The sequence below is a fragment of the Charadrius vociferus genome, unplaced genomic scaffold (genome assembly GCF_000708025.1).
Source record: "Charadrius vociferus isolate BGI_N301 unplaced genomic scaffold, ASM70802v2 scaffold260, whole genome shotgun sequence".
In the NCBI taxonomy this organism is placed as follows: domain Eukaryota; kingdom Metazoa; phylum Chordata; class Aves; order Charadriiformes; family Charadriidae; genus Charadrius; species Charadrius vociferus.
The window spans coordinates 1,710,684-1,734,831 of record NW_009646410.1 but is presented as its reverse complement, the minus strand read 5'-3'; the positions used below and the strand labels follow the sequence as shown (position 1 = coordinate 1,734,831).

The window sequence follows — 24,148 nt, the reverse complement described above, 5'->3', positions numbered from 1 at the left end:
AATTTATTTGAATGATAGAAGAAAAAAAGAGATGCTGACTTCATATTTCTGCCTACGGAAATAATCTGATTCTTAGTTTGTGGATACATTCTGTTTAATAGGTGAGGTGTCTGACCTTCATGGTACTTTGCAATTAGGCTATAGTGAAATGTATTGTCACATAATAAATTTTAATATCTACTGGATGCAGAGGTCTTAAACAGCCTGCAAAATGGATTTGAACATGGTACTTGTGTTCAAAACTCTTGTTTGCAGTATCATGTGCACTTTGTGTGTCCTTAGGATGGTTCCTGTGCATGAATACACAAGTGAGTTCTCTGATTATTTTTTTAATTATTATTTATTTATTTATTGTGGGCTTCTCTTCTGGTTTGTGGTTTTACACACTGTGATTTTTTTGCTTCTTTCTTCAACTATTTCTTTAATGTTTCTGAATGCTTTTACTGCTTTTAGCATTACAGGGGAAGATTATATTGTATTGGCCAAGAATTATGCAGTTGTAAAAGTAAAAGGTATTAAATATTTCTTGCTGTTTCTCTGTCATTTTAAACAGATGATCCACAATTACATGGAGCACTTGGAAAGAACCAAACTTCATCAGCTAACAGGGGGTGATCAGCTGGAATCCACAACACACAGTAGAATTAGGTAAGCTATTTATTGCGCTCTCACCCTGAAATGAAAGAAAAAAATCCATTCATTTGTGTTTGCAAGACTTTGTTCTTTAATCCTACAACAACGGTTCGGCTGAATCGGAAAGATTTGTTGTATGATTGGAATGCGGTAAGAGAATAGCGTAGAAACCAGTCGAAAGAGGCTTTTGCTGTTGTACTGCTAAACGTTGAGATATACTTTGTACGTTAGCCCTAACCATTTTCAGCTTTTTTTTTTTTTTCTGTGTTTGCATTTGGGTAGGCAGGGAAAATGTCAGCGGCTGTCCCGAAATAACTGCTATCTTGCCACGGCTTTGTGTCCGGGTTGATGAAGGTGCGCATTGTGGCACCCGTTCGTTCGGAGGGTTTGATGTGAATATATTATGCAGATCTTGACGCTTTCTAGCCTATGAACTCTGCGTGGAAGGAGGGGAGAATCGCTCCAGGGCCGGCTGTGTCTCTGCGTCGCTGCATAGATGCTGCGAGGAGCCCGGCGGCTGGGGCGCCAGGGGGAGGAGAGCGGTGATGTCATTGCTCCGGCGCTGCTGCAGAAGAGTGGAAAGCTGCTGCTGATGGCATTGTTTTTGTGGCAGCGGCTGAATGACAGACTTTGCCTACAAAGATACACCCTCGGCCCCTCTGTAGCCTTCTTGGTTCCGGCGTTTCACCATGCCAGCGCAGCGCCATGAATCCTGGATGCATGCTGCTATTTGTGTTTGGCTTCGTTGGCGGGGCGGTGGTCATTAATTCGGCTATCTTGGTCTCTCTCTCTGTTTTGCTGCTTGTGCACTTTTCTATTTCTACTGGTGTGCCAGCTCTGACGCAGAACCTACCAAGGATACTCAGGTACTCTGAACTACTGAACCTTGGCTTCGTGTGCTCTTTCTTTTTCTCTGCTCTCCGTTTTCCTTTCAAACAGAAAGAGCAAGGATAAATTAGAGATGTAAATTACGTATAAATTTCGAATTCTTTTGTAAACGTAATATTTTTGGACTGGGATATGGCAATGTATTTTTTTATACATTCAAATTTCATTGCCTTTTATTTAAGCAAGTACAAGGTCAGTTTATGTATTTATTTTTTTTAGAAAGCTATTACACTGGTTTACTGTAACCTTCAAAAAAAGCTGTGATAACGTTGTGGATAAAGCTCCCGTTAAGTGTATTGTCAGGTACTTGACTGATCTTGTGTACCCATCAATGTATGCAGCCTGAGGCTTTGTACTGTTAAATTTCACTTTTTTTAATCAAAATAATTATATAAGATCAGTTAGTTGCTAATCTGCTCAAAACCACAGTAATTAGGTGATCACATTATTTTAAAAAATCTGATTGTTGGTTGGTGGGAGAAAAAAATCTTTCATTACTTAAGCATTAGAGCTCTTACAGCCTATTCACTATTGTTCAGCCAAATGTTATCCTCTCCTCTTTTTCTGTACTTGCATGGCAAGCTGCCAAGGCTGTCTGTCCCCCCTCAAGTTATGTTCTGTTTGTCCTAGTTGCCTGGAGCAGTAGCAGAGATGTATTAGAATATTGTGACCAGAAGTAGTCTTGATGTGTTTTAGTGCTATAATTACAAATGGAGAACAGTTGGAAAAGTTCTAAAATGTAGCTTTCTGACCCAAAAACTTGACATACTTGAACTGTGGTTGTAAATTGAATAGTAAACTTTAAATAAAGAGGGAAAAATGCTGGAAATAGTATTCTCTGAAAGAGGCATGTGACTTTTTCTCCTTAATACGTGGTGCATGTAGGCTTTGTATGGTAGTATGCTTTTAACTTGTGTCTCTGAGCACAGAAGGTTTGTTCCAAAGGTTTAACGCCAGGCAGTAGATAAAAGAAATAGCAATTATTAATAGCAATGATAATAAATGTATATGTATGAATATTTAAATACAAAGAAATGAAATAAAGTGTAACTCTCCTAGACTGATCTAGTTAATAAGGCTGCCCTTGTTTAAAAGGGGGGAAAAGTCAAACCCAAAACAAACAATCCCCAACTCTTTTTAAAAAGAAACAAAAAACAAAAACAAAAAACAACAAAAAAACAAACCACAAAATATTGCACTTCGTATTCAATAACTTCTATTAGACTTCTTATATTTAAGCAATCAGGTGGTTTAAGAAATATGTGGTTTTTTGTAACGTGCTTTTGCTTCCCTGGAGAATATTTAATGGATTTGAGGGGTTTGGGGAAGCTATGCTTTTTCCCGCCCCTAGTAATTTGTTGGTTTAGGAATTACAGGAATTGGAATTCAGTTCCTTAATCTTTTATTCATTTAAAAAAGATAAAAATATAGGATGAAGTAATCTAATTGTAGAATAATTGTTTCTATTTTTTTAACACTAGTCGGATTTTAAACAGAGCATCTGGTTGCTTATCCTAAAGGTTCCTGTAAATGCTTCAATACATCACTTCAGAATATTAGTTTAAGCTTTTAAAACACGCGCCTGCCTTCTGCTCGCTGTTGTATTTTCAGGTATTTCTTGGACATTGGGGGAGTAGAAGGGGTTCTTTGCTTTCTGGTCAACACCCAATGAAATAAGTTAAAATTGCTTCAGTCTAATCGGATAATTTCTCTTAATGCAGACATGTGTATAACATCCTTAATTTCCAAAAGAAGCCCCTTTTCAACCTTCATTTGCTGTGTAGTCTTGCAACGCACCTGAACTGTGTTCAGCACATCCAAATGGGTTCATAATGAACGATTCTGCCAAAAAAGCAAATGTCAGTTGTGAACTTTTTTGGTACCCATTTTGTTTAAATTCTCTCTTCTGAAGACTGTGAGGAAGATAAGCTTTGTGGCGTACCCTGCAAGTAAGCAAATCCGTCTGCGCTGAACCACGGCTGCGGGAGGCGTTTCCCTCCACAATGCCTGCTTTATCGCCGCTGTATCGCCGCTTTCCCTTCCGCTGAAGGGCAGCTTTTTGTCCTTCTTTTGTTACTGGGCTGCTTAACCAATGAAACGGTCTCAGTCTGTCTCTTAACATAAGCTAAGATGATGTGGTGTGTCTTTTGTTACCCACGCGCATTAGAGTTGTGGGAAACCTAAAGAAAAGCAAAACCTGTTACAATAGCGGGAATCATTGGAATCCCATTCTGTTTGGTTCTGTGGCTGTTTTTCCCAAAGACTTTTCAGCACAGTTAGTTTGCAGATGCTGGAACAGTATCTGATGCTTTTTATTTTGTAACCTTCACTGATTTTTGCTTTACTTGCTTTGCTGCCTACTTCTAAACTGCTGCTGAATTAATGACTTAACTTAGAATAATGTTGATGAATGACCAAGATACGTGCAATGTGAGAATTAGTTGCAAAGATTTTTGTGACGGGGACCATCTTTTGTACACCTGTACTGGACAGGTTTATGCTGATTAAAAATGGTTGCTCTTTGAACATTGTTTTTTTGGTGATGTAAGATTTACAAAAAGGAGTTTACTACTTAATTGCTAAATACAATCCCTTCTCAACTAACTTTTCTTTTGCTTTTCAAGTCTTTCATATTTTTGCATATAACTTATATGCAAGTACTTATTCTGCATAGAGTTCTGCCTAGGTTATGTGTAATTTGTGGAAAGCCTTGCAAAACAAACTATGTATGGTTGTGATTTGACTTTTTGTAATGCTAAAACATGAGGTCTCTCAAATCTTAATATTTTGTGGGGATTGTATCTGCAGAGGTACTCACAGGCAATGCTTTCTCTCAAGAAGCATAATTTTCTGCCATCGCTTGTGCACACTTTTATCTTCTGTCTTTAGTATGCTTGGAGCTGTGCTAGTTGATTGTAGTCCTTTTTTCTGTATTTCGTTGTTCTGACTGAACAAATACTTTGCTTTATCTCAATTCTATGCCTGGCTGATATTTTTCTTTTTCAGGGCTGGCTGTAGCATCCTATGAGTTGCATTCTGCACAGTGGTTTTTGTCTCTTGCTAGCAGGAAGAATTAATCTTTTTGTTCGCTGATCACACTACTGACAGCAAGATTGACTTGGGGATTATTTTTTTTTTTGGAGGGTCAATAGATGAAGCTTTGGAATTTCCAAACATTATTTGCTATAGGGAAGTGATAAAGATAGCAGAGATGGTGAAGAGTTGGGATGAAGTAGTTTGCCTTACTTGCACAAGCTTTTCTGCAGCTTTAGGGTAGAGTGTTGAACTGGTTTTGGTTAAAACTATGCAATTTTTGACTGGGCTACTTTTAACATAAGTAATTCTTTGACCCAGTTTTTTTTTTTTTTCAGTTATACAAATCCATGTAATTCCTGTGATCTTTAGAAGAAAAATAACAAATTTTGCAAAGAGCTGGACTTTAAGCTGATTGTTTACAACTTACCCAAATGCTTCAGTTAATGATGCAGCTGTTGGCAGTTGTAGAAGTTACATGGTATTGTCTTGCAACAAAAATAAAGTGCTAAATGATATTTTTAAGAGCAGTTGCTGAAAACTGTAATTTAGTCTAAAATAAGGCAACGTTTTCATCTTATATGCCTGTTTGTGTTCCGCTTCTGTAAAACTTGTTTACTATAGATTAGCTTTGGTGCAATCAATAACTGCTGCCTAAAGCCACAGAATAGACTATTTGCAATTAAATGTGAAATGAGGAATTATGTGCTGTAATAGAAACTGTGTGTGCTGCATTATAGATTTAACAGAGTGTAGTATATGAATGTTTGAACTTATTTTACCACTTCCCTGCTGATTTCAAGGTGTAGAGGAAAATAAATTGTGTGACATCTGAAATAGCTGATGAAACCTGTCTCTCTTTCAAACAGAAAGGAGCGCCCGATATCTCTGGGCATCTTCCCATTACCTCCAGGAGATGCGCTGCTTACGCCTGAAACTCAGAGAGAAGCGGGGGAAACGCCTGGGTCAGAGCACTGGAAATTCCACGAGCTAAGTCAGCCGCGGTCCCACACAAGCCTAAAGGTGAGCACTCAGCTCGGCTGCCTTCGGTGTTACTGCTGTAAACAGGTTATAGATCCTTAGTGGGGAGAAGAAGCAAATTGAAGGGGAGGAGGGGAAACCCTAAATCATCTTTGTGTAAACCGAATATGTTGCTTACTCAAAGGAGCTTTGAGGGAACTTACTGGAGGAAAGGGGGTTTGGGTTGCATTTCCCAAATGAGTGGTAATACAGAGTAGTTCTCTTCTCCCTCCCCAGAGTGGGCTTTTTCTTTCTGACTAAGGGCCCTTTCCAAAGGCCAGTCACTTGCTCTTTACACATTAGAGATGTAACTGATAGTGTAAACAGGTTGCTGGTTTAATATCTGTTTAGAAGGAAAGCTGTGTTAAGAGTACTACCTGCGTAGTAATCAAAGCCTCTGCCTACTATCAGGCGTATGGCATAGGTATACCACAGAGTTCAGAATGACCTAACTTTCCTAAATTAGCCTGTGATTATGATTTCCCCTTAGATGTAGCTTGGCTATAATTCCTGCGATTGTTCTGTGTTCCAACAGTGAGAGGGTGGCATAGAACAAGCTGCAGAAATGGCGAAATGGGGGAGTGGTGTTGGAGTGTGATGAGTCTGGCAGTCGGGACTGAGGGGCGCTGACAACACAGCGGGAGGAGAGGTCTGCAGGGTGAAGAACTCCAGAATGTGTAAAGCCTCCCTATATCTTGATGTTGATGAGGTTTTTCTGGAAGACTGTGGATGTCCTGTTATTTCTGAAAAGGCATACAGCTGAGGGCAATTTCCTTCTAAATGAACTTAATACCTATATTAAACTAATAAGAACTAAAAACTATGCAGACATAATTGGAACCCAGACTTTTTTTTTGCCTAGAAGACATATGGAGGTAGTCAGAAGTGTAAGTAATGGTTAAACATGTCAAGTAATGTAAGTAATGATAAACATATCAAAGTGACAACAGGAGTTTGGATCTAAAAATTTGTCACTTAACAAACTCTTGGCTAGGACTGGTTTTGGATCTTAAATTTGTCCTTTTCCCTTTGTCCTACGGCAGTTAACGTCAGTAAATTGACAGACTTTAGGAGAGATGACTGAAACACAACTTAAAGTTATAACTAAAAGTAAGTGGAAATGAGGTATAAAGGGAAGTCTTTGATCCCATCCTGTCCCCTCAGAAAATTATATTGGTTACTATGTACTGTCAAAATAGGCTTCTTAGTATAGTTCTTCTGGAAATAATGCACTGCTAAAAGAGAATTTACGGAACAGCACAGGCTGTAATTTTTCAAACCTAGTTAGTCAGAATAAGTTCCTTGGGTCCAAAGCAACGTCTTTACTTTTTAGCTGTGAATGTAAAGCACTTCTGGAGTGAACATGTTGAATAACATAATATATTGAAGTCATAATCAGAATTTGAAGCTTTTTCTAATAATTTTTATTTCCTCTAAATACTTCCCACAGCAAGTACAAGGCACAAGCAATATTCTACTACTTTCAGGCATCTGTTTTCCATTCATGTATGAGCATTTCATTAAAGATCAGTGTTTCCTCTAAAAGTATCAGAAAGAGTAGGTGTCGGGCAGAAACCCAGACTGGGTGTCCTGTAGCTTGTACAGTAGTGGCATTGCTGGGTATCACTGTAAGACAACATACAATTTTGTACCACTTATTCTATTCTGCTTATTTCTGCAAAGCATTGCAGATGAGCTGCTACTTCTTCATATTTAATTATCCAATTTTCAAGCAAACTTTTCTTTTTTTCAGGAAAAGTGTTTTGGCAACATTGCCAAAAAAGTCAAATTTGCTAAGTCAACCCAGCATTGACTTTCAAATGCTTAGGCTTTGAGATATTTTGATTAATTCATTGTCACTTAATGGAATTGCATTTCATTTTCATAAGTTCTAGAACAAACATTAATGATAGTTTAATCTGTGTAGTTTCCAAGAGTTAGCTAAAAAAATACAGCAGATAATAAAGTCAGAAATATAAAATAGATGGGATTATTTGGAATTCCTTTAAGGAAAGGACCATTCTCTTCATTCTGTTTTCTCTTGCGCTATCAAGTTGGTTTTTTTGAGCTTTGTGTGTGAAAGTCAGTGAGCAGTCTGTGCTGCATCAGTTAGAGGATGCATTTGGAATACAAAGATGCAGAAATGCTTGAACAGAGCCAACAGCTCTGTTGAGGTTTTACTCCCTGTTTGTGTGAACTCCGGATTCCCCCGGTAAGGGGTACCATTTCCTTCTGTATCTGCTTGCTGAAGTTAGGAAGCATTGTCCAACAGCTGAACTTCACCAATTCAAAGCAATTGGGTAAATTGTGCAGCTTTTTTTTTTTTTAATGGACTTAACACCTTAATATGTTTGGTTTGTTGGGCTGTATTACTACGGGTGAGTGGACATGTTTTATTCTTTTAAAGGCATCTGTTAGTTGACTAAATTTCTGAATAATTTTGTCAGAATATCAAATATTAATTATTGGTTATTTTGGAATTTACTAATAAAGGACAAAAACTGGAAGTAGTAATTGATAGGCAGGTCTAAAGTGCTGAATTTTGTTTCTAAGGCTTGCAAATTCCATGTAGGGATGTGACTATAGGATGCAAGCTTTTCATTTATTCTCTGATACATAAATGTGTGTTTTCCTCCCTGACCCCAGAAATTAAGATCTGATCTTGCCAGGAAGTTCCAAAAGTAAAAGTTTAGAAATTACAATTCTTAGTAATCTTATACTAGGTACAAATGAGAGAATGTGTGTCTATATGCAGGTCTCTCTTGTATGTTTTTAAATAACCTTAAAATTCAGTTTCACTTCCTTCTCAAAAAGGGATGCTGGCAGTACAATGAATTGATGCTTCACAAAGTCTAAACTTGCTTCATTCTTGACAGGTTTATGTTTCCTGAGCTAACAGATATGTCCTCTCAGACTTGTCTCGGAGCCATGCTTTCACCTCTCATTCCCAAACAAATCCTTAAAAGAACTTTTTATCAAATCTTCCCATTCTGCCTTCATTTTGCACACAGTAGCCTCGATGTTTCATCTTTATTTTTCCCAAGGAGATTCCCCTGACACTGCATGCCAGAAAATACTGGCCTAAACAGACCAATTTGGTTTTGTATCTGCAGTGAGCTCTTGTTCACTGTTACGTTGAAGTCATAGTTAAGACATCTGGATGCTGGTAGGGCTCTGGTCATGAACGAGGGGTGAAATGTGAATGAAAGGAGGCAAAGTCCAGAAAGGGCTATTATTATTATCAGGTAGTAGCCTCTAGTTATATCCCAGTCTGTCCTGCCCTCGGATGCAGTGCCTGACGCAGCCCTGGCTGAGTAATGATCATCATCCCGAGTCCCACAGCTGCATTAGTAGCCATACTGTTGGTTCTTCAGATGGTCTCACTGTAGTGTAAACTGTTGCCAGGAATCAGCTTCTGAGAAGGAGCTATTTACTGATGTTCCGTAGTTGACACGAAATCTAACCAGACAAGTAGTCACTGCAGTTCAAGGTCTCATTCCCAATGTCACCCAGAGTTTACAGTTCAGACTAGAAAGCACATAAAAACAGTTTGAGTGAAGTGCTTGCAAATACAGTACTTTTTTGTCAGTTAAATCCATGTTCTGCATCGGTGCTTCAATGTCTGCTTTTTAAGAAGGTGTTTTAAGATATCATGCACATTTTGAACAATTAATCTTATAACAGCTTTGGGAAGATTCAGCAGTTCATTGTGCAGCTAGAAGGATTATTAATATGGGAATGCTGCCTGTTGTCTGGAAGACTTAACAGAAAAGCACCCTAAAGTTATGACTATAACTAGCAATTGAGATCAAACATTAGTATTAAAAATAAGGGCATGTTTTATGTAGCTATAACCTCCTTAACACAAGTCAAACAGCCATAGTCTAAAGATGAATTTACTGGCTTAAAGTCGTCTTTCCATTCCTGTTTCTTTGTGTTTGCGTATTCTTCAGTAAAATACAGTAATTTTGGTGTTTGTTCTTTAGTTTATATGCCTGACTCTTCTAATAAGACTTTAATCTGTGCACATTTTTTAAATGGTAATCGTTCAATTTTAGGATGAGCTCTCTGATGTTAGCCAAGCAGGCTCAAAATCTACTACTCCAGCATCCACAGCTGCTTCAGATGTGCCTGTCCTGCCTGCTGAAACTCCTCAAAAGGAAGATGCGGAAGGGCTTGCGAAGGACACAAATATGCCAAACGAGAAGCTGGACGTAAGCAAGAACATTGAAGTACAGGTAGCTCAAGAGACAAGAAATGTGTCTACTGGTGAGCTGCTTTAACTTTTTGGTGTACGGTTACTATCGACCTCATATTTAATCCATTATGAAATATGTTAATTGTTTACCACAAAGGAGAAATGTTTTTTCTCAATATTTTTAGGAGTACAGAATGTTGGTAAGAGATACAAGTCTGTTGTTTATCGGTGGCTTTAGACTTTATTGTAAACAGCAGAAATGACACTCATCTAGAGACAAATGTCATGAGATAGTAGACATCTGCTTGGTTTCGGTTGCAGAAGAAGCGGGAAATAACTACCGTTGGATGACTTAAGTTAAATTCAGGAGAGACTTAAAAATTCCAATGTCTGCACTAGAGTATCAAAATCCATAGGTCTTCTCATTTAATTACCTTTATAAGTCTTTGAACAGAAGTCTACTAATTTGATGATTGATTAACAACAACTACATGTAGATAATGTCATATGTCACAGTGATTTTTGTTCTATGGGGACATACCACTTGCTTTTCCCTAGGTGGAAATGAAAATGAAGAAAAATCTGAAGTTCAGGCAATTATTGAGTCAACTCCAGAGTTGGATATGGATAAAGATCTCAGTGGATATAAGGGTTCCAGGTAAGCTGTTGTGATTTTAGTAGGAAGGCCAATTTTAGAAGGTACCAGACTTCGGTCTTGAACTTGTGACTTGTTTAGAAATTTTACCAGACTAAGAACACGCATTGTGTAATGAATCTCCTTCTTCTGTGACCTTACTTCCCCAAATTCTTCAGGAGGCTTTAAGTGCAACAGCAGTTCTTCATTCCGTTGCCACACTTGATGAATGTTAAGGGTACTTCATATTACAACAAACTTAATGCTTAGATATTCTTTCCATATTTCAAGCAAAGGGTCTATACCAAGAGACCTGTTCTCCCTAGATCAAGGTTTCAAGGTACTAGCAGTTTCCAAGCTGGGCCCTTTTGTTTTCACCCATATCTTTAAAATCTGGATTTATGACTGACTTTGCAAATGTTGCAGCATTTATTTATCAGATTCTAATGACAGAATCCCAGTGTTGGCAGAATGCTTTTTCTTACTCCGCTTCTTTGCAGACTTTTGCTTGTGAAGGATAACATCTCTTTCAAAAGCACTGAAGACCCATATAAAAATAAACAAGTGCTGTTTTAGTAGTAGGGGGAGTGCCTGATCTTCTCGGCAAGCCCTGAACGTTTTAGGGTCTAGCCACAAGTCCTTCAAATCTGTTATGTCTGTATGTTTCATTCCTGCGATCAGATGGAAGAAATGACCTTGTATAACGAATGGTAATAGCACAAGATCTTTGTGTGAAAGAAACCCCCTTTCTGGGCAGAGGAGTATTTTGATCTCTGGTTCTCTTGTGTTCTTGTTACATTAAATGACTTTGGGTTTGGCTGAGCTCTCTGTTCTTTGAGCGTCTGGGCTCAAAGTCCTGACGGGGTTGAATTTCTATATGCCAAAACTTGATATGCTTTAATTTATTAAAATCCTGACCAGCTCAGTATCAGCAGTTACCTCACGTTTGTGATCTTGATGTCAAAATAGTATTTGAAAATAGAAATTAGGACTCTAAGCCAATTGAAAGCTTCTGAAAATTTTACTTCTGTTTTTTGCGGGGTAACAAATGAACTACTGGTAAAAACATGGAGAAAACTTTCTTGAACGTGGGAATGTTTTCTTTCTGCTTTTTTATGTCTTGTTTTAATTCTTTGAATAGCACTCCTACCAAAGGCATAGAGAACAAAGCATTTGACCGTAATACAGAGTCACTCTTTGAAGAGCTGTCGTCTGCTGGTTCTGGCCTAATTGGAGATGTGGATGAAGGTGCAGATTTACTGGGTAAGAAAGGTTATTTAAAGAGGAATTTTCCTTGTTAGTGGAGTGCTTAATTATCCTTGCTGGATTTACTGTTAGGATTCATTTGCATTAAAATTTTTTGAGTATCATCCTAAGGTGGTTATTGGAATGCAAAGATCAGGAGAAGGTGTTTGTTCGTTCTTTCAATAGAATATCAGCCTTAATCTTTTGGGGCACTTCTTACGCTGTTCTCTATTTTGGTTTTCCCTATATGTTCTCTGATGCAAGGATTTTTCATCTTGAACTACTTTTAGGTAGTTTAATTCAATTGTGCCCAATCTGTAATGGCCTGGCTTTATCAGCTCTCTGTGGAATTTAACACGTAAGAGGGAACTGCAGCAGAATGCAATGGTGGTAATTTGAGAATCAAAATGTTAATTGAAAGGGGAGGGGGAACCCACATTTCTTCCTAAACAGCTTGCCTCTGCTTGTGTACTGACGGAATAAAATGTAGGCTTTGGGAATACGAGTTGATCAGGAGCAAAAAGGTCATTAAAAGAAGCATCTTTTCTATAAACAATGAGTGTCTTGTATTATAACAGGATATTTTTGGACATATCAGTGTTCAGGCCTCATTTTGAAATCAGGAAAGCTGGTATTATGGAATGTATAAAACTGATGGAACTCCTCTGTATTTTAGGACTGCGTTGTATATAGAAAATCAGCAGTTTGTTTGCTTCTGTCGGCAGAAATACAGATTGTTAGTAGTATTATTTAGAACTGTTGTGTGTGCAATCTGGATTTCTGGTTGTTCAGTGTTCCACCAGAAACTTGTTTTACATCAAGTAGGTGACATTTCTGCAAAGTATTACTCACTGGGAATAATGGGCCTATCTCCAGTCTGAGAGATGGGTTTGCGTTGTCACTCTCTGCTGCTTTGAGTCCTGAGCAGTGAGGACCACCACATCCTTGCTGGAGTATATTTCATCCAAAACTCTTGTACTTTGTTGTCAAAGGGACAACTAATGATGCATTCTGCATGCAAAAATATAGATACTCGAGAAGAAGTATTAATGTATAGCAGATTCCATCCCTTATCTACATGATAAATTGTTTAAAGAAATCAAATTACTGTCGGGACTTCCTAATAATAGATGCTTTGTTTTACATGGGCAAAAATAATATACTTTTTAGTATAACATATCAAAAGTTTGTCACTGACTTCATTACCATTTTCTGTAAAACTACTGCTAGAAATACTGGTGTGTGCAAAATGAGCACATTTATAGCTGCGTTTGTTGCACAGAATGTGTTGGTCTAAAAGTTTTGCTGTATAATCAGCATTTCACTTTGAGCACAACCATAGTCCAAATTGCTCTGTGTTACTTAAAAGCCACATCTGCATCCAGGATAGTTGGTGTGTTTCAAGCATTTGGATCTGTTCTAAGTGAGCATTAAACTGTAGTTTGGAGTTCTGTAAAAGTAGTTAATTGGGATTCTCTAATCTGTTTTCTCTTGGGCTGCATACCCAGGGGAATATTCTGGTGTGTATGCTTCTTTTTTTAAAAAAAAATCTTTGAAATCTGTTGCTTCTACAGTTAGGCGTTTTTGGCTGCTGCTCTCATAAAATACATTCTCTGCATTTTTTCCCTGCTTGGTAACGTTTTCTTTTGCCTTTGCACTCTGGCTTTCTAGTTTTTGTTCTTGCATTATAAGAGATCCTGAAACCTGGTGGCAGTGAACCTAGGTACTTTTATCTGTGAATACCGAAAACAATTAAAAACTAATAGCCACTCGAATGAAACCTCTGGATGACTGTAGTGGAGGGGATTTCTCCAGATATTGATAAAGTAACAATAGCTGATCTAAGTTCCTTCAGTATTAAATGTTATTTACTTTTAATCCAAAACCCAGAGAGAAATTCCAAAAGAGGGAACTTTGACTTGCACATCTATTTTTAGATACCTTTTTTATTGTTATCCAAATATCTTGTCAGTCTTCAGTCTTTTGTTACCAAAGTTGCTTAGAAGATTGTGTCCATAGAATATTTTAAAAGACCTCCACCGTTAAGATACCTTTTTCATTTGTTGTGTTAATTGTGAATTAGCACAATTTCTGCCATTGTCAGTGTGGTAATTATTTTGCTATGCAAGATGTAAATAATTATTTTCTACCTGAAAGTTTATCTTAAAATCCCGCAAATTATATTATTTTAGGCATGCAAACAGTAGGGTGAGAAATTAATTTCCAGAAATTTAACTAATATTGAAGTAGTTACATGATGAGTTATGTTCACTTTTTTCCATAGTAGCATATTAATTTGAAACTTTTACTGCATGGCTTAGCATTTCTTCCAAATACTGTGCTTCTAAATTATTTCACAGAAAATGAGATAGACTTTCATTAAGTTACTGATTTTTATAAGAGGTCTAACAAATAGAAATGGTTGTGACAAACTTAACTTTTTTCACCATCTGTCTTTTGTATAAATCCTGCTTCTAAGCATATCCCATTCCATTTCAAGTCTTTGGTGGTGGCTTTGTTTTAATTCAGTCTTACTTCATAAGTCTAAATCTTTTATTACTCTTCGCTCATACTACACCTTACATGAAATGTCTCTTGTTCTTGTTTTTGCTCTACATGGAATGCATGGGCTTTAAAGACCATAATTTCTTTGGTAAGGTATCATTTGCTCTGGGAAGTCTGCAGGGTTTTCACAGTCTGAGCTTTATAATTCAGCATGTCTTGTGTCTATAACTGATGTACTTTTGTATCTAACATGGTATCAGAGACAGTTGAGCATTTTAAACTTAACTTTTTGTGGACTAGTACTTCCCCAGTAATGCTATCTTTGCTTTTTGACTTAGTAGTACTGTAACCTCCTCAAAATACATGGAGTAAGTGGTTACCCAGGGTTATCTTCGGGTTATCTTTAGGCTTTAATTGCAGTCAGATTGGGAAGAAGGTGGAGGGGAAAGCTAATTGTAGAAGGTAGGTCAGTCCTGAAACTTCAGATAGCTCATAGTTTTTCTGACAAGTTTGTTGTACTTAAAATTCTAGACAATAGCAAAACATAGGTTTGGAAAAAAAAAAAAAAACCACCAAACCCTATCCATTTTATCTGTTAATTTCATGTATTTGTTTCCTTTGGAAGGAATGGGTCGTGAGGTTGAAAACCTTATTTTGGAAAACACTCAGCTGTTGGAGACAAAGTAAGTCAGAATGGGTGTGTAAAAATACTGACTTTCTCTGTTATTTTGTTGTATCTCCAATATCTTCATACACAGAAAGCTGAAATTATACAAATGTGCTTTCACACTTCTAAGAGTAGTGGTGGTATAAGTATTTTGAATTTGTATGTATATTTGGCTAAATAGTTGTTATTCTTCTAGAAATTAAGGACCAAAGAAGCAAAAGCTGCTTTTATCCTTGTAAGGCTACAAGAAATGCAGTGCTGTGTCCTAATGAGATCAACTCCCTGCCTTTTCTGTTAGAAACACAGCAGTAGCTGCAGAAGCTAATCCGTTGGAGCACTGTTGAGGAATTCAAGCTCTAAGCAAGCTGATCTGACCTATCAGTACTTGTTTCTAATACAGAGCTGTGAATGTGAGCCTTTGAGATCTGGGGGGGGCAGGTTTGACCTGTTGCAGAAAGCTGTATCTTTTTATGGGAGCTCTGTGTAAGAAATTTGTAGATCTTCAAGAATCAAATCAGGCTGAAGCTAAGCTATGAGACCACAGTCATCCTTGTAATGCTGTATTTTTAATGTTTGTGTAGAAATGCACTGAATGTAGTGAAGAATGATTTGATAGCAAAGGTGGATGAATTGACCTGTGAGAAGGATGTACTACAAGGTGAATTAGAGGCTGTAAAACAAGCAAAACAAAAGCTTGAAGAGAAGAATAAGGAACTGGAAGAAGAGCTGAGAAAGTAAGTTTAATTCCACAGTTGTGGAAAAAAAAAAAAAGAAAAAAACCAACCCCAAACACTGTGGTTTCTAATGCACCTGTTTTTCATTTTGTATTTAGAGCTCGTGCAGAAGCAGAAGAAGCAAGACAGAAAGCTAAAGAGGATGATGATGTAGGTGTTTGTGTCTATGTGTATTTTTGTATATGTAATTCACAGTGGGATGTTAGAAGTTCACATGTGTTTAGTGAGTGCTGCTGAACTTCCCTGTTTAATAAGTAGTGGTAAAGTTCCTCCATGTATAGAAAAGATAGAAGATTTAAAAAGCTCAAGTAAACTTAAACTGACCATGTTTGGTTTTCTTTCTTTCCTCTCTGCCCATTATTGTGTGTCACATTTTTTGAAGAACTGTTTTTATTCAGATTATACTACACACAAAGGATGGGAGGAGAGGAAGGTAAAATTGAGTTAGTCTTATAAAGCCCCAAACGATTTGGAATCTGGAACTGTGCCCCAAACTGACTCTTATCGGAAGGCAGAGGCTGACTCTGCAAGGCCCTACTGTGCTCCTTTGTTCGTCCTATGTTTGCTTTTTTGTGTGTTCAGAGTGATGTCCCCACCGCTCAGCGGAAGCGTTTTACTCGTGTTGAAATGGCCCGTGTTCTGATGGAAAGAAATCAGTATAAAGAGAGGTTGATGGAGCTTCAGGAAGCTGTCCGATGGACTGAGATGATAAGGTAACGGGCTCTTTTAAAATCTTTGGAGCTCCTTGGATTTTACAAGCTTTTGATTTTTAGCTGCAGAGTGATGTGGTCAGTTAGGTTATGAGGCCTTAATTGCCCTTCTGCTTGTCTCCCTACGTGCTTAAAAACTTTGTTTTTAAGTTATGAGCATATAACTTACCCTGTCAAAACAGGTTCTTGGTAAGACCTCAGTGAAGATGTGTTACTTCATGTGACATGAAATAAGCATCCCTTGAAGAAATATGTGTATTTTGGAACAGTTACAAAACTCAGTAATCATAAATAACGTTAGTTTGGTGGGCAGGAGAAATTACTGTGTATGTGTGCGCATACCTTGAAGCAGTGGGTCCAGTTGTCAGCTGAGATGTCAAAACAGGAATGCGGTACAGTGCTCAGATTGAGTGTAATCCGTCTGTAAGGACCTGGGTTGTTCAGGAGAAAACGCAATTTTAAAACTGTGCAAGGTTTGTTAAATATAAGCGATAAAGAGGATGCTTTGGTCTAATTTGCATCCTGGATATTGAATTGTCTGGAAGGTATGATTTTTAAAAAACGAAAGTCTTCTGCCTCGGACTGCAGCCCAGGTCGTTCTGGTCACATCCCCCCGAGCCGTGTCCCTGTCCGGAGGTAACAGTGTCACTTGGTGCCACCTGCCGGTCCGCTGTAACAATGGCATTTAATTTTTTTCTGTTGTCCTTAATGCCTGTGAGCTGTTTCGACTCTGAGTCTGTGAGAGGAAAAATACTTATTCCCACGCAGCCATGGTTTGCTTTTCTATAGCTATTGTCTCCTGTAGAAATCTTCTTCTATCTCTGTTAATGCATCTTTGGCTTCAGGAACAATGACTTCTATCATATATTTACTGATGCGTTGTAGAAGAAGAAGAGAATTTAAAATAAGAGGCAATGGTGTTTAAATACTACAAAAACAGGAGGCAGAAGAATTTAAAATGGTTTGCTGCTTGCTTCTAGCTGTTTTCATTGCAAAGTGTTACACAGATTGGTCTCTTCTGTGTGAAAAGCACTCACCAGTTCTGTTTGTGATGCAAATAAATGTGGATGATGTTTATTATGTAACTACAGTTCATCTAGTGAGAATTTCAATATTGTGCTCCGATCAGAAAAGAAGTGGCAATGTGAAGAAACAAGCTTTGATACTTTTGATATGTTATCCTGTTTTTTTAAATAAGAATTACACACTGTTCGTTCTTTTCCTTTTTTTAATTAATGCTTACTCAGTAAACTTGGAATTCATTTCTTGTAGAGCATCAAGAGAAAATCCAGCCATGCAAGAAAAGAAGAGATCAAGCATTTGGCAGTTGTAAGTATTGAAACACAACTCACTGGCAAAAATAAATAAAAGACCCTAACCAATTAGCTGGCACATTTTTGTATGTTAGCTAATTATCTTCTGGCAGATGAAGAAGTCTTAACTGTTCTCCTCTTGTTACCTAGCATGCCAGCTCGGTAAGACTGTTCTTGAAGACAAAATGTATCGTAAGCTGCATCACGTAGTGAATGGCTGTGCACTTTGTGAAGTTAAATGCCAAAGTGCTGTAACTTTTTTCTAGCTGAATATGCACCAGGAGTCTTGTTCTGAACATTTTTCTGGATTCTTTTTTTATGATGAAAAATAGAAACTTGAATAGCTCGTGTGGATTGCATTTATTTCAGCTTCCTTTTCCTCTATGAAGTATGGCTTACTGTTTCTTAAGTTTTCCTTTCTAACTTCAAGCTCTTTAAATCTAAAACAGTGTTATTCACAACAAGATATTTGTCAAATAATCCTTTTGGATTTGTGGTTTGCTAATAACTGTTCTGTCTCTTAACGTAGAAGATGGTGGGGCTTTTAATGTGCTCAGTGCATGAACTAATATGCTTCGTAAAACTGTCTTCAAGGTGTGATGTTCACATCCTCATTTTGTTGGTTCCCTGTAGATCTTCATTCAAGATGAAGATCCCATTACATTGGATAAACGAATGGGATAATAATTCTTTAAGACTTTTTCTTACTGACAGGAGTTTCTGTGCTTTGAGAGTGGTGCTGAGTGTGTGGTGGCTGCTGCTGTGTTGGGCTCCAGTTTCTTAGTCTAACTGGCTTGAGCAGGCTAGCATATGCAGTGTTTTGCCTCTGTAGTCAAATTTGGATGTATATTACAAATCTTAACTCTCATCTTTCTTTTCTTTCTTCTTCTAGTTTTAGCAGGCTCTTCAGTTCATCTAGCAATACAGCTAAGAAACCAGAACCTCCTGTCAATGTTAAATATAATGCTCCAACCTCACATATTACTCCGTCAGTCAAGAAAAGAAGCAGCACCTTATCTCAATTACCTAGTGACAAATCTAAAGCCTTTGAATTCCTCAGTGAAGAGTACGTCGTTTTGGTTTTATAATACTAGATATGCTCTGTCAAGTATTTACTCTTTTAATCCTCTGGGATAAATCGCATGCTGCTAAGTGAAGTATAGTGTTCTCCTGAAGCGAGTGTTGATACATAAGAAATCAACATAGCGCGGACTGACGTGCACAGCACTGGATGAGTGTGCTGGGTACCTGGCAGTAGTATTCTGTTTGGCAAATATCACTGCCTTTCATAAAAGTGCATTTAGACACAGGAGGCAGCACTTGATACACTTTCATATGCGAGTGTTGTAGCTAAGGAATAACTGTACAGATACTTTCACTTTAAGTTCAGTGGAAAAATAGAACACCATGACTCAGGCTATCAAGTAGCTGTAATTTTTTTTTTTTTTCCTCCTGTTTTGCTTTTTGGCAATACATCCTGTTGGTGTACAATTCTAAAGATTCTAGTAGAGGTGCATAATCCAAGCTAATTTTCTTTAACGATACTGACAATAGACTTTCTGGTTTTGCATGTCCTTCACAAGTTCCTTAGAAATAGCTCATAGGAAACCTGGTGTTCTATAGGTGATGTGTGAGAAACTAGCGATCTCTTTGGTAACCCGGTGCTTCCACAGAGGTCGTGCCTATTGAATTTAACAGCAACTCCCATTACACAAAGAATTCTAAAGAGCATAAATAACAGGTTCTTTAACAATGATTCTTCCCTAGAACTGAAGCCAGTTTAGCCTCACGCAGAGAGCAGAAAAGAGAGCAGTATCGCCAAGTGAAAGCACATGTTCAGAAAGAGGATGGTAGAGTGCAAGCATTTGGCTGGAGTCTACCTCAAAAGTACAAACAGGTATTATGCTTATGTTTTCAAATGTAGTGGTAACAACTTCAACTCCATGTTTTGTGAAATTTGAACAGAGGATAATTTCACAGCTTGTGTTCAAGTGATTTCAGCATTTTTTTGTCGAACTTCTGCAGTTAAAAGAGCCTTTCTAAGGAAAACCACAATGCAAAACTCTTCATCATGTTTAACAAAGTCTGATCAACTGAGTCCAAATACTGTAAACCTCTTTTAAAGGGGAACACTTTTCTGGGTTGTTTTTTATTGTTTTTCCTAGGTGGCAAACGGTGGCCAGGTTGACAATAAGATGAAGAACTTGCCTGTACCGGTTTACCTGAGACCTTTAGATGAGAAGGATACCTCTATGAAGGTAGGACATTTACAGCGGTGATGTGGAGAATTGGACAAGCTATACCTTGAATGATTTTATTTTAGACCAAATATTTTCATTTTTTAAATAAAGTTGTTTCTTTTTAAAGCATAGGTGAATCGGAATTTAAGCTTCAGTAGAAATGTACATGACTTTAATCTTAATGAATTCCTTAAAATATGAGATATGTAATAATTTTGATATAACTTAGCATATTTAACAAAGGTTGTGTCTTTTTTTGCAGCTTAACATTTAAGCATTTATTTTTCTTCCAAGCTGTGGTGTGCTGTAGGGGTAAACCTATCTGGAGGGAAAACACGAGATGGCGGGTCTGTGGTTGGTGCTAGCGTATTCTACAACGATGTGACTGGTGTGGACGCGGATGGCAACAAGCAGCAAACAGGATCTCAAAGTAGCTTAGATAAACTAGACCAAGAGCTCAAGGTAAGATCACAGTAAGGCATGTTGAATAGTTCATATAGTTAAACTTCTTTACTGTATATCTGTAGATTAATAATCTATTTTGTAATCAGGTTTATTGGTAACAAATACATTTTTCTTGGGTAGTCATCAACCCAAGATATTTAGGTTATTGAATCCATCTACAAAAATACTGTGATCCCTGTGTGCCAGCTTGTTGGCAAATCTGAGAAACAAATCAATTTTACATGAAATTGATGCACTGCTTATACCAGTGCTACTTGCTTTAAAAACATTTGTGACAGAATTGTTCATGTTCTGACTGCCCTTTCAAGAAAGTTTTCTTAGGTGTCTGTGCCATTGTTTAAAAATGTGTTAGTCTTCATCTTTTCATGAAGAAGCAATGAATGGAATTCATATTAAGGGCATAGAAACAAAGGCTTCTTTTTGAAGTGCTTTGGGATATCGAGTTAATCTGTGGCAATACTGAGTATGGTAGCTGGCACGTAAATGGTATTCTTACGTAGCTTTATAGTTATCTAACTGCATAATCGTGCAGTATAATTGTGTTCTATGGTTTCCTACACAAGTATGAAATACGACGGGGCTTTACGTTCCAAATACGTAGAGAACAAGTGAATACGTGTAATGTTACAATGACATTAAAGATACTGAACTTGCCACATATTTATATATATTTCTGTAGTTGATAATGTAAGAATATTCAAAATCAAAGGTTTCTTGTCCACCTTCCTGCTATTACTCACTTCTGTTCTGCCTTTATTCTCCTTTAGGACCAGCAGAAGGAGCTGAAACATCAAGAAGAATTATCCAGTCTAGTTTGGATCTGTACTAGCACACATTCTGCTACAAAAGTTATCATTATTGATGCTAATCAACCAGGAAATATTCTGGACAGTTTCATTGTTTGCAATTCTCATGTGCTTTGTATTGCTAGTGTACCAGGTAAAGACTTGTGATGTTTTAGCTCCTGCTATTTAACAGTATCTTATTCAGATTTGCTTACGCAATGAAAAACCAAATATTTGTTAATTAGTGTGATAAAATGTTTACTGTAACCACAGCAACAAACAGTATTTAGCTGGAGGGAAAACTACTGGATTTCTACTCTACTGTTCCACTCTTCAGTTGGCTCTTGACCTAAATTAACTCGGAGACATCAGTAACCAGGAACAAGTATTTTGTCTGCTGTATCATAAATTGTGCAGTAGTGCCAATGTTTTATGGAACTGTGGACATCACAAAAGAAAAGTATGTTGGCTTTTTAGACCTTTTCAGCCTCTTGACGATAAGTAGCAAGTCTTGGAACTTCCTATAGAGGAATCGTTGTTATATTAAGAGTGTACATGGAGAGTGTACCGAGGGAAGTTTAATAGGAGGATATTACGATTCTGGAGAAGAACCAATTGTGATTTTGGATTTCATGTTTCTTGACTTACACTCAGAAGTGTGTAGCACTAGTTCCAGTGAAGTAGTTTTGTTTAATAAGCTCAGAACAAATCTTTTTCCAGTGAAGTTGGAGGTTTTGCTCCCTTGAAACTATGGATAACTTGTAACATCAAACCAGCATAAAATATAGCAAGATACAATAAAAATGTCAAGAGACCAACAATAATATTTGAAATCTGAAAAATATTTGAGGGTTGTACAAGAGAAAAGCAGCTTTTCTTCCAGAACAAAAGATCTATTGCAGTTAAATTCTTCATAAAGGTGTAGATAGGTATCCCTGTATATATGCACTGTTTCAAAATCTGATTTCAATGTAAAATTTATTTGAAATAGAAATAAACTATTTGGAAGACTGCAGATTGAAATATAGCATATGACATTTGGATATGCAACATGTGCAGATACTGCTTTTGCTTTTTGAGCTCTGTGACAGCATCTTTGATGTCTGCTGCTCCTGTTAAAATAAGTTTGTAGATGGGTATCTGCACGTTAAATCTCAGTTGCTGGAGAGTTTATTCAGTTTGAAAGCTTAATTTGTTACTAGATGGAAAAGTGACTCCTCTATGCCCACAAGAAACAGGCGAGTTTAATCTCTTACAGGGGCAAGAGAAACAGACTACCCTGCCGGAGAAGAAGGGTCTCAAGAAGCAGATGCCAGCCAAGTGGACAAGTCCTCTCTGTGTGGGAGTATGACTAGCAACAGCTCTGCAGAAACCGACAGCTTGCTAGGAGGAATAACGGTGGTTGGCTGTACCGCAGAGGGTATCACAGGAGCACCTGTAGCTCACGATGCAAACGGTGGCTCACCAATGACAGATAAACAGTCAGGTATGAAAGTCTTACAAGTATGCCAGGGATGGCCAAACACCAGTGGGTGTAACTGAGAAATGAATGGTACACACATTTAATGTAGTAGCTTGTCTGTAAGCAGTGATAACGTGAAACAAGTACTCTGGGAAATGGCCTGTAAGTCTGACGTACTTGTGCTGTATAACTGTAGCTGAAAACCTTTTGGAGGTGATATTAAGCGGGTATCTTTTTAAATACTTTTGGGAGAACTGTATGTTGTGCACGGTCTAAAGAGAGCTTTTAAGTTATTCAGTATTTGAAACGCAGACCTTGCTGACAGATGACTAGAGAGAATGTGGATGGGTATATGCCTTAAATCTTGTAAAGTCTTAATAGAGATTTAAGTGAAGATGTTTACTTTGTAGGCATTCTTAATATTTTCTGTCATATATCCTTCAGAGCTGTATAGTGATATGATTATTAATGGATATGTGGCTATTGGCCTTGACATCATTTATTTTCTTATGATGTATAATACTGTTGCCATAGTTGTGTTTTTTAATTGATTGGATTTCACTGCTATTCTGGTTAATCTAGTTAAAGGGCAGTCACTGGGTTGATAATTAAAGTGCATTTGACATTTGCTGATACTCAAATTTTAGTGGATTGCACTGTTTCTGATCTGATTTTCTTTTTTAGATAAGATAAAAAATCTGGATTGTTACTGGTTATTACAGCTATTCACTGAAGTTTTAAGTATCAAGTTCTGGCTGTTTTAAACGCTTTAGAATTCCCTTGCAAATGTTTAAATTTCTTCAATTTTTTTTGTTCCATAGATATTGCAACCGAGAGTAATTCAGTAGATGAGAACATTCCAACAGCAGAGGAGGCAACAGAAGCAACAGAAGTCAATGCAGGGACAGGAGAAGATGCAGCTGATATTGCACAAACTGGAGTCTACACAGAGCATGTCTTTACAGATCCTCTGGGAGTGCAGAACACGACAGAGGCGTCTCCAGTGTACCAGCCTAGGTACATAGTCCTCATACCTCTTAAAATGTATTGAAAAAGAAAAACATAATGTTTGCAGGAACACAAAATAGGGACAAAACGACTACTTTTTTTGTGTTAAGTATGTTGAGGTTTATGAAAGTAATCTTGGTACAAGACACAGTGTGCTTTGTTTGCATGAAAGGGTCACCTGTGTACAAAGACTCTTTTGTCTGTGAACTCACATCCCTTCAGTACAGACACCTCCAGATCGGAGTGGTGAGTGTGTACCAATTTGTCACTAAGTCCTCTCACAGACTGAATGTGAATGGCGTTTAAATTCCCTGTTTTAATGTCAAAATAAGTAAGAATTGCACTCCTTTCTTCCAGTCAACTGATTGTTTAAATGTAGGGTTGTTTTTCTCAGAATAGTCAATCTGTGAGTAGTCACAGGAGTGGAGAAGAAGCTTGAAAGTAATCAGTATTACAAATCTTCAGGAATCTTCACTCTCCACATACAGGCACAAAAGTATCATGCAGGTTTTTTATAAGTGTTTCTTTTGATACGTGCCTCAGATGTTGTGACTCTCTTCTGCCATTCCCCAGATACATCAGCAATACTGACAGGCTTGAATGGAACC

General features: G+C 37.6%; 1 protein-coding gene across 2 annotated transcripts in view; it reads left to right on the top strand.

The window, feature by feature from the left end:
* The first annotated feature begins 1,200 nt into the window (after window positions 1–1,200).
* Window positions 1,201–24,148, top strand: part of SPAG9 (sperm associated antigen 9) — a 34,587-nt gene continuing 11,639 nt past the window's right edge. For both annotated transcript variants that reach the window (XM_009879758.1, XM_009879750.1), the window contains exons 1-17: window positions 1,201–1,499; window positions 5,424–5,577; window positions 9,633–9,843; window positions 10,331–10,430; window positions 11,548–11,669; window positions 14,782–14,839; window positions 15,405–15,557; window positions 15,656–15,707; window positions 16,140–16,270; window positions 17,540–17,596; window positions 18,473–18,646; window positions 19,348–19,477; window positions 19,746–19,838; window positions 20,115–20,282; window positions 21,053–21,224; window positions 22,329–22,556; window positions 23,354–23,549. In XM_009879758.1, the coding sequence (XP_009878060.1) occupies window positions 1,339–1,499; window positions 5,424–5,577; window positions 9,633–9,843; window positions 10,331–10,430; window positions 11,548–11,669; window positions 14,782–14,839; window positions 15,405–15,557; window positions 15,656–15,707; window positions 16,140–16,270; window positions 17,540–17,596; window positions 18,473–18,646; window positions 19,348–19,477; window positions 19,746–19,838; window positions 20,115–20,282; window positions 21,053–21,224; window positions 22,329–22,556; window positions 23,354–23,549 (2,360 nt within the window). In that variant the 5' untranslated portion in view covers window positions 1,201–1,338. The remainder of the gene's footprint in view (window positions 1,500–5,423; window positions 5,578–9,632; window positions 9,844–10,330; window positions 10,431–11,547; window positions 11,670–14,781; window positions 14,840–15,404; window positions 15,558–15,655; window positions 15,708–16,139; window positions 16,271–17,539; window positions 17,597–18,472; window positions 18,647–19,347; window positions 19,478–19,745; window positions 19,839–20,114; window positions 20,283–21,052; window positions 21,225–22,328; window positions 22,557–23,353; window positions 23,550–24,148) is intronic.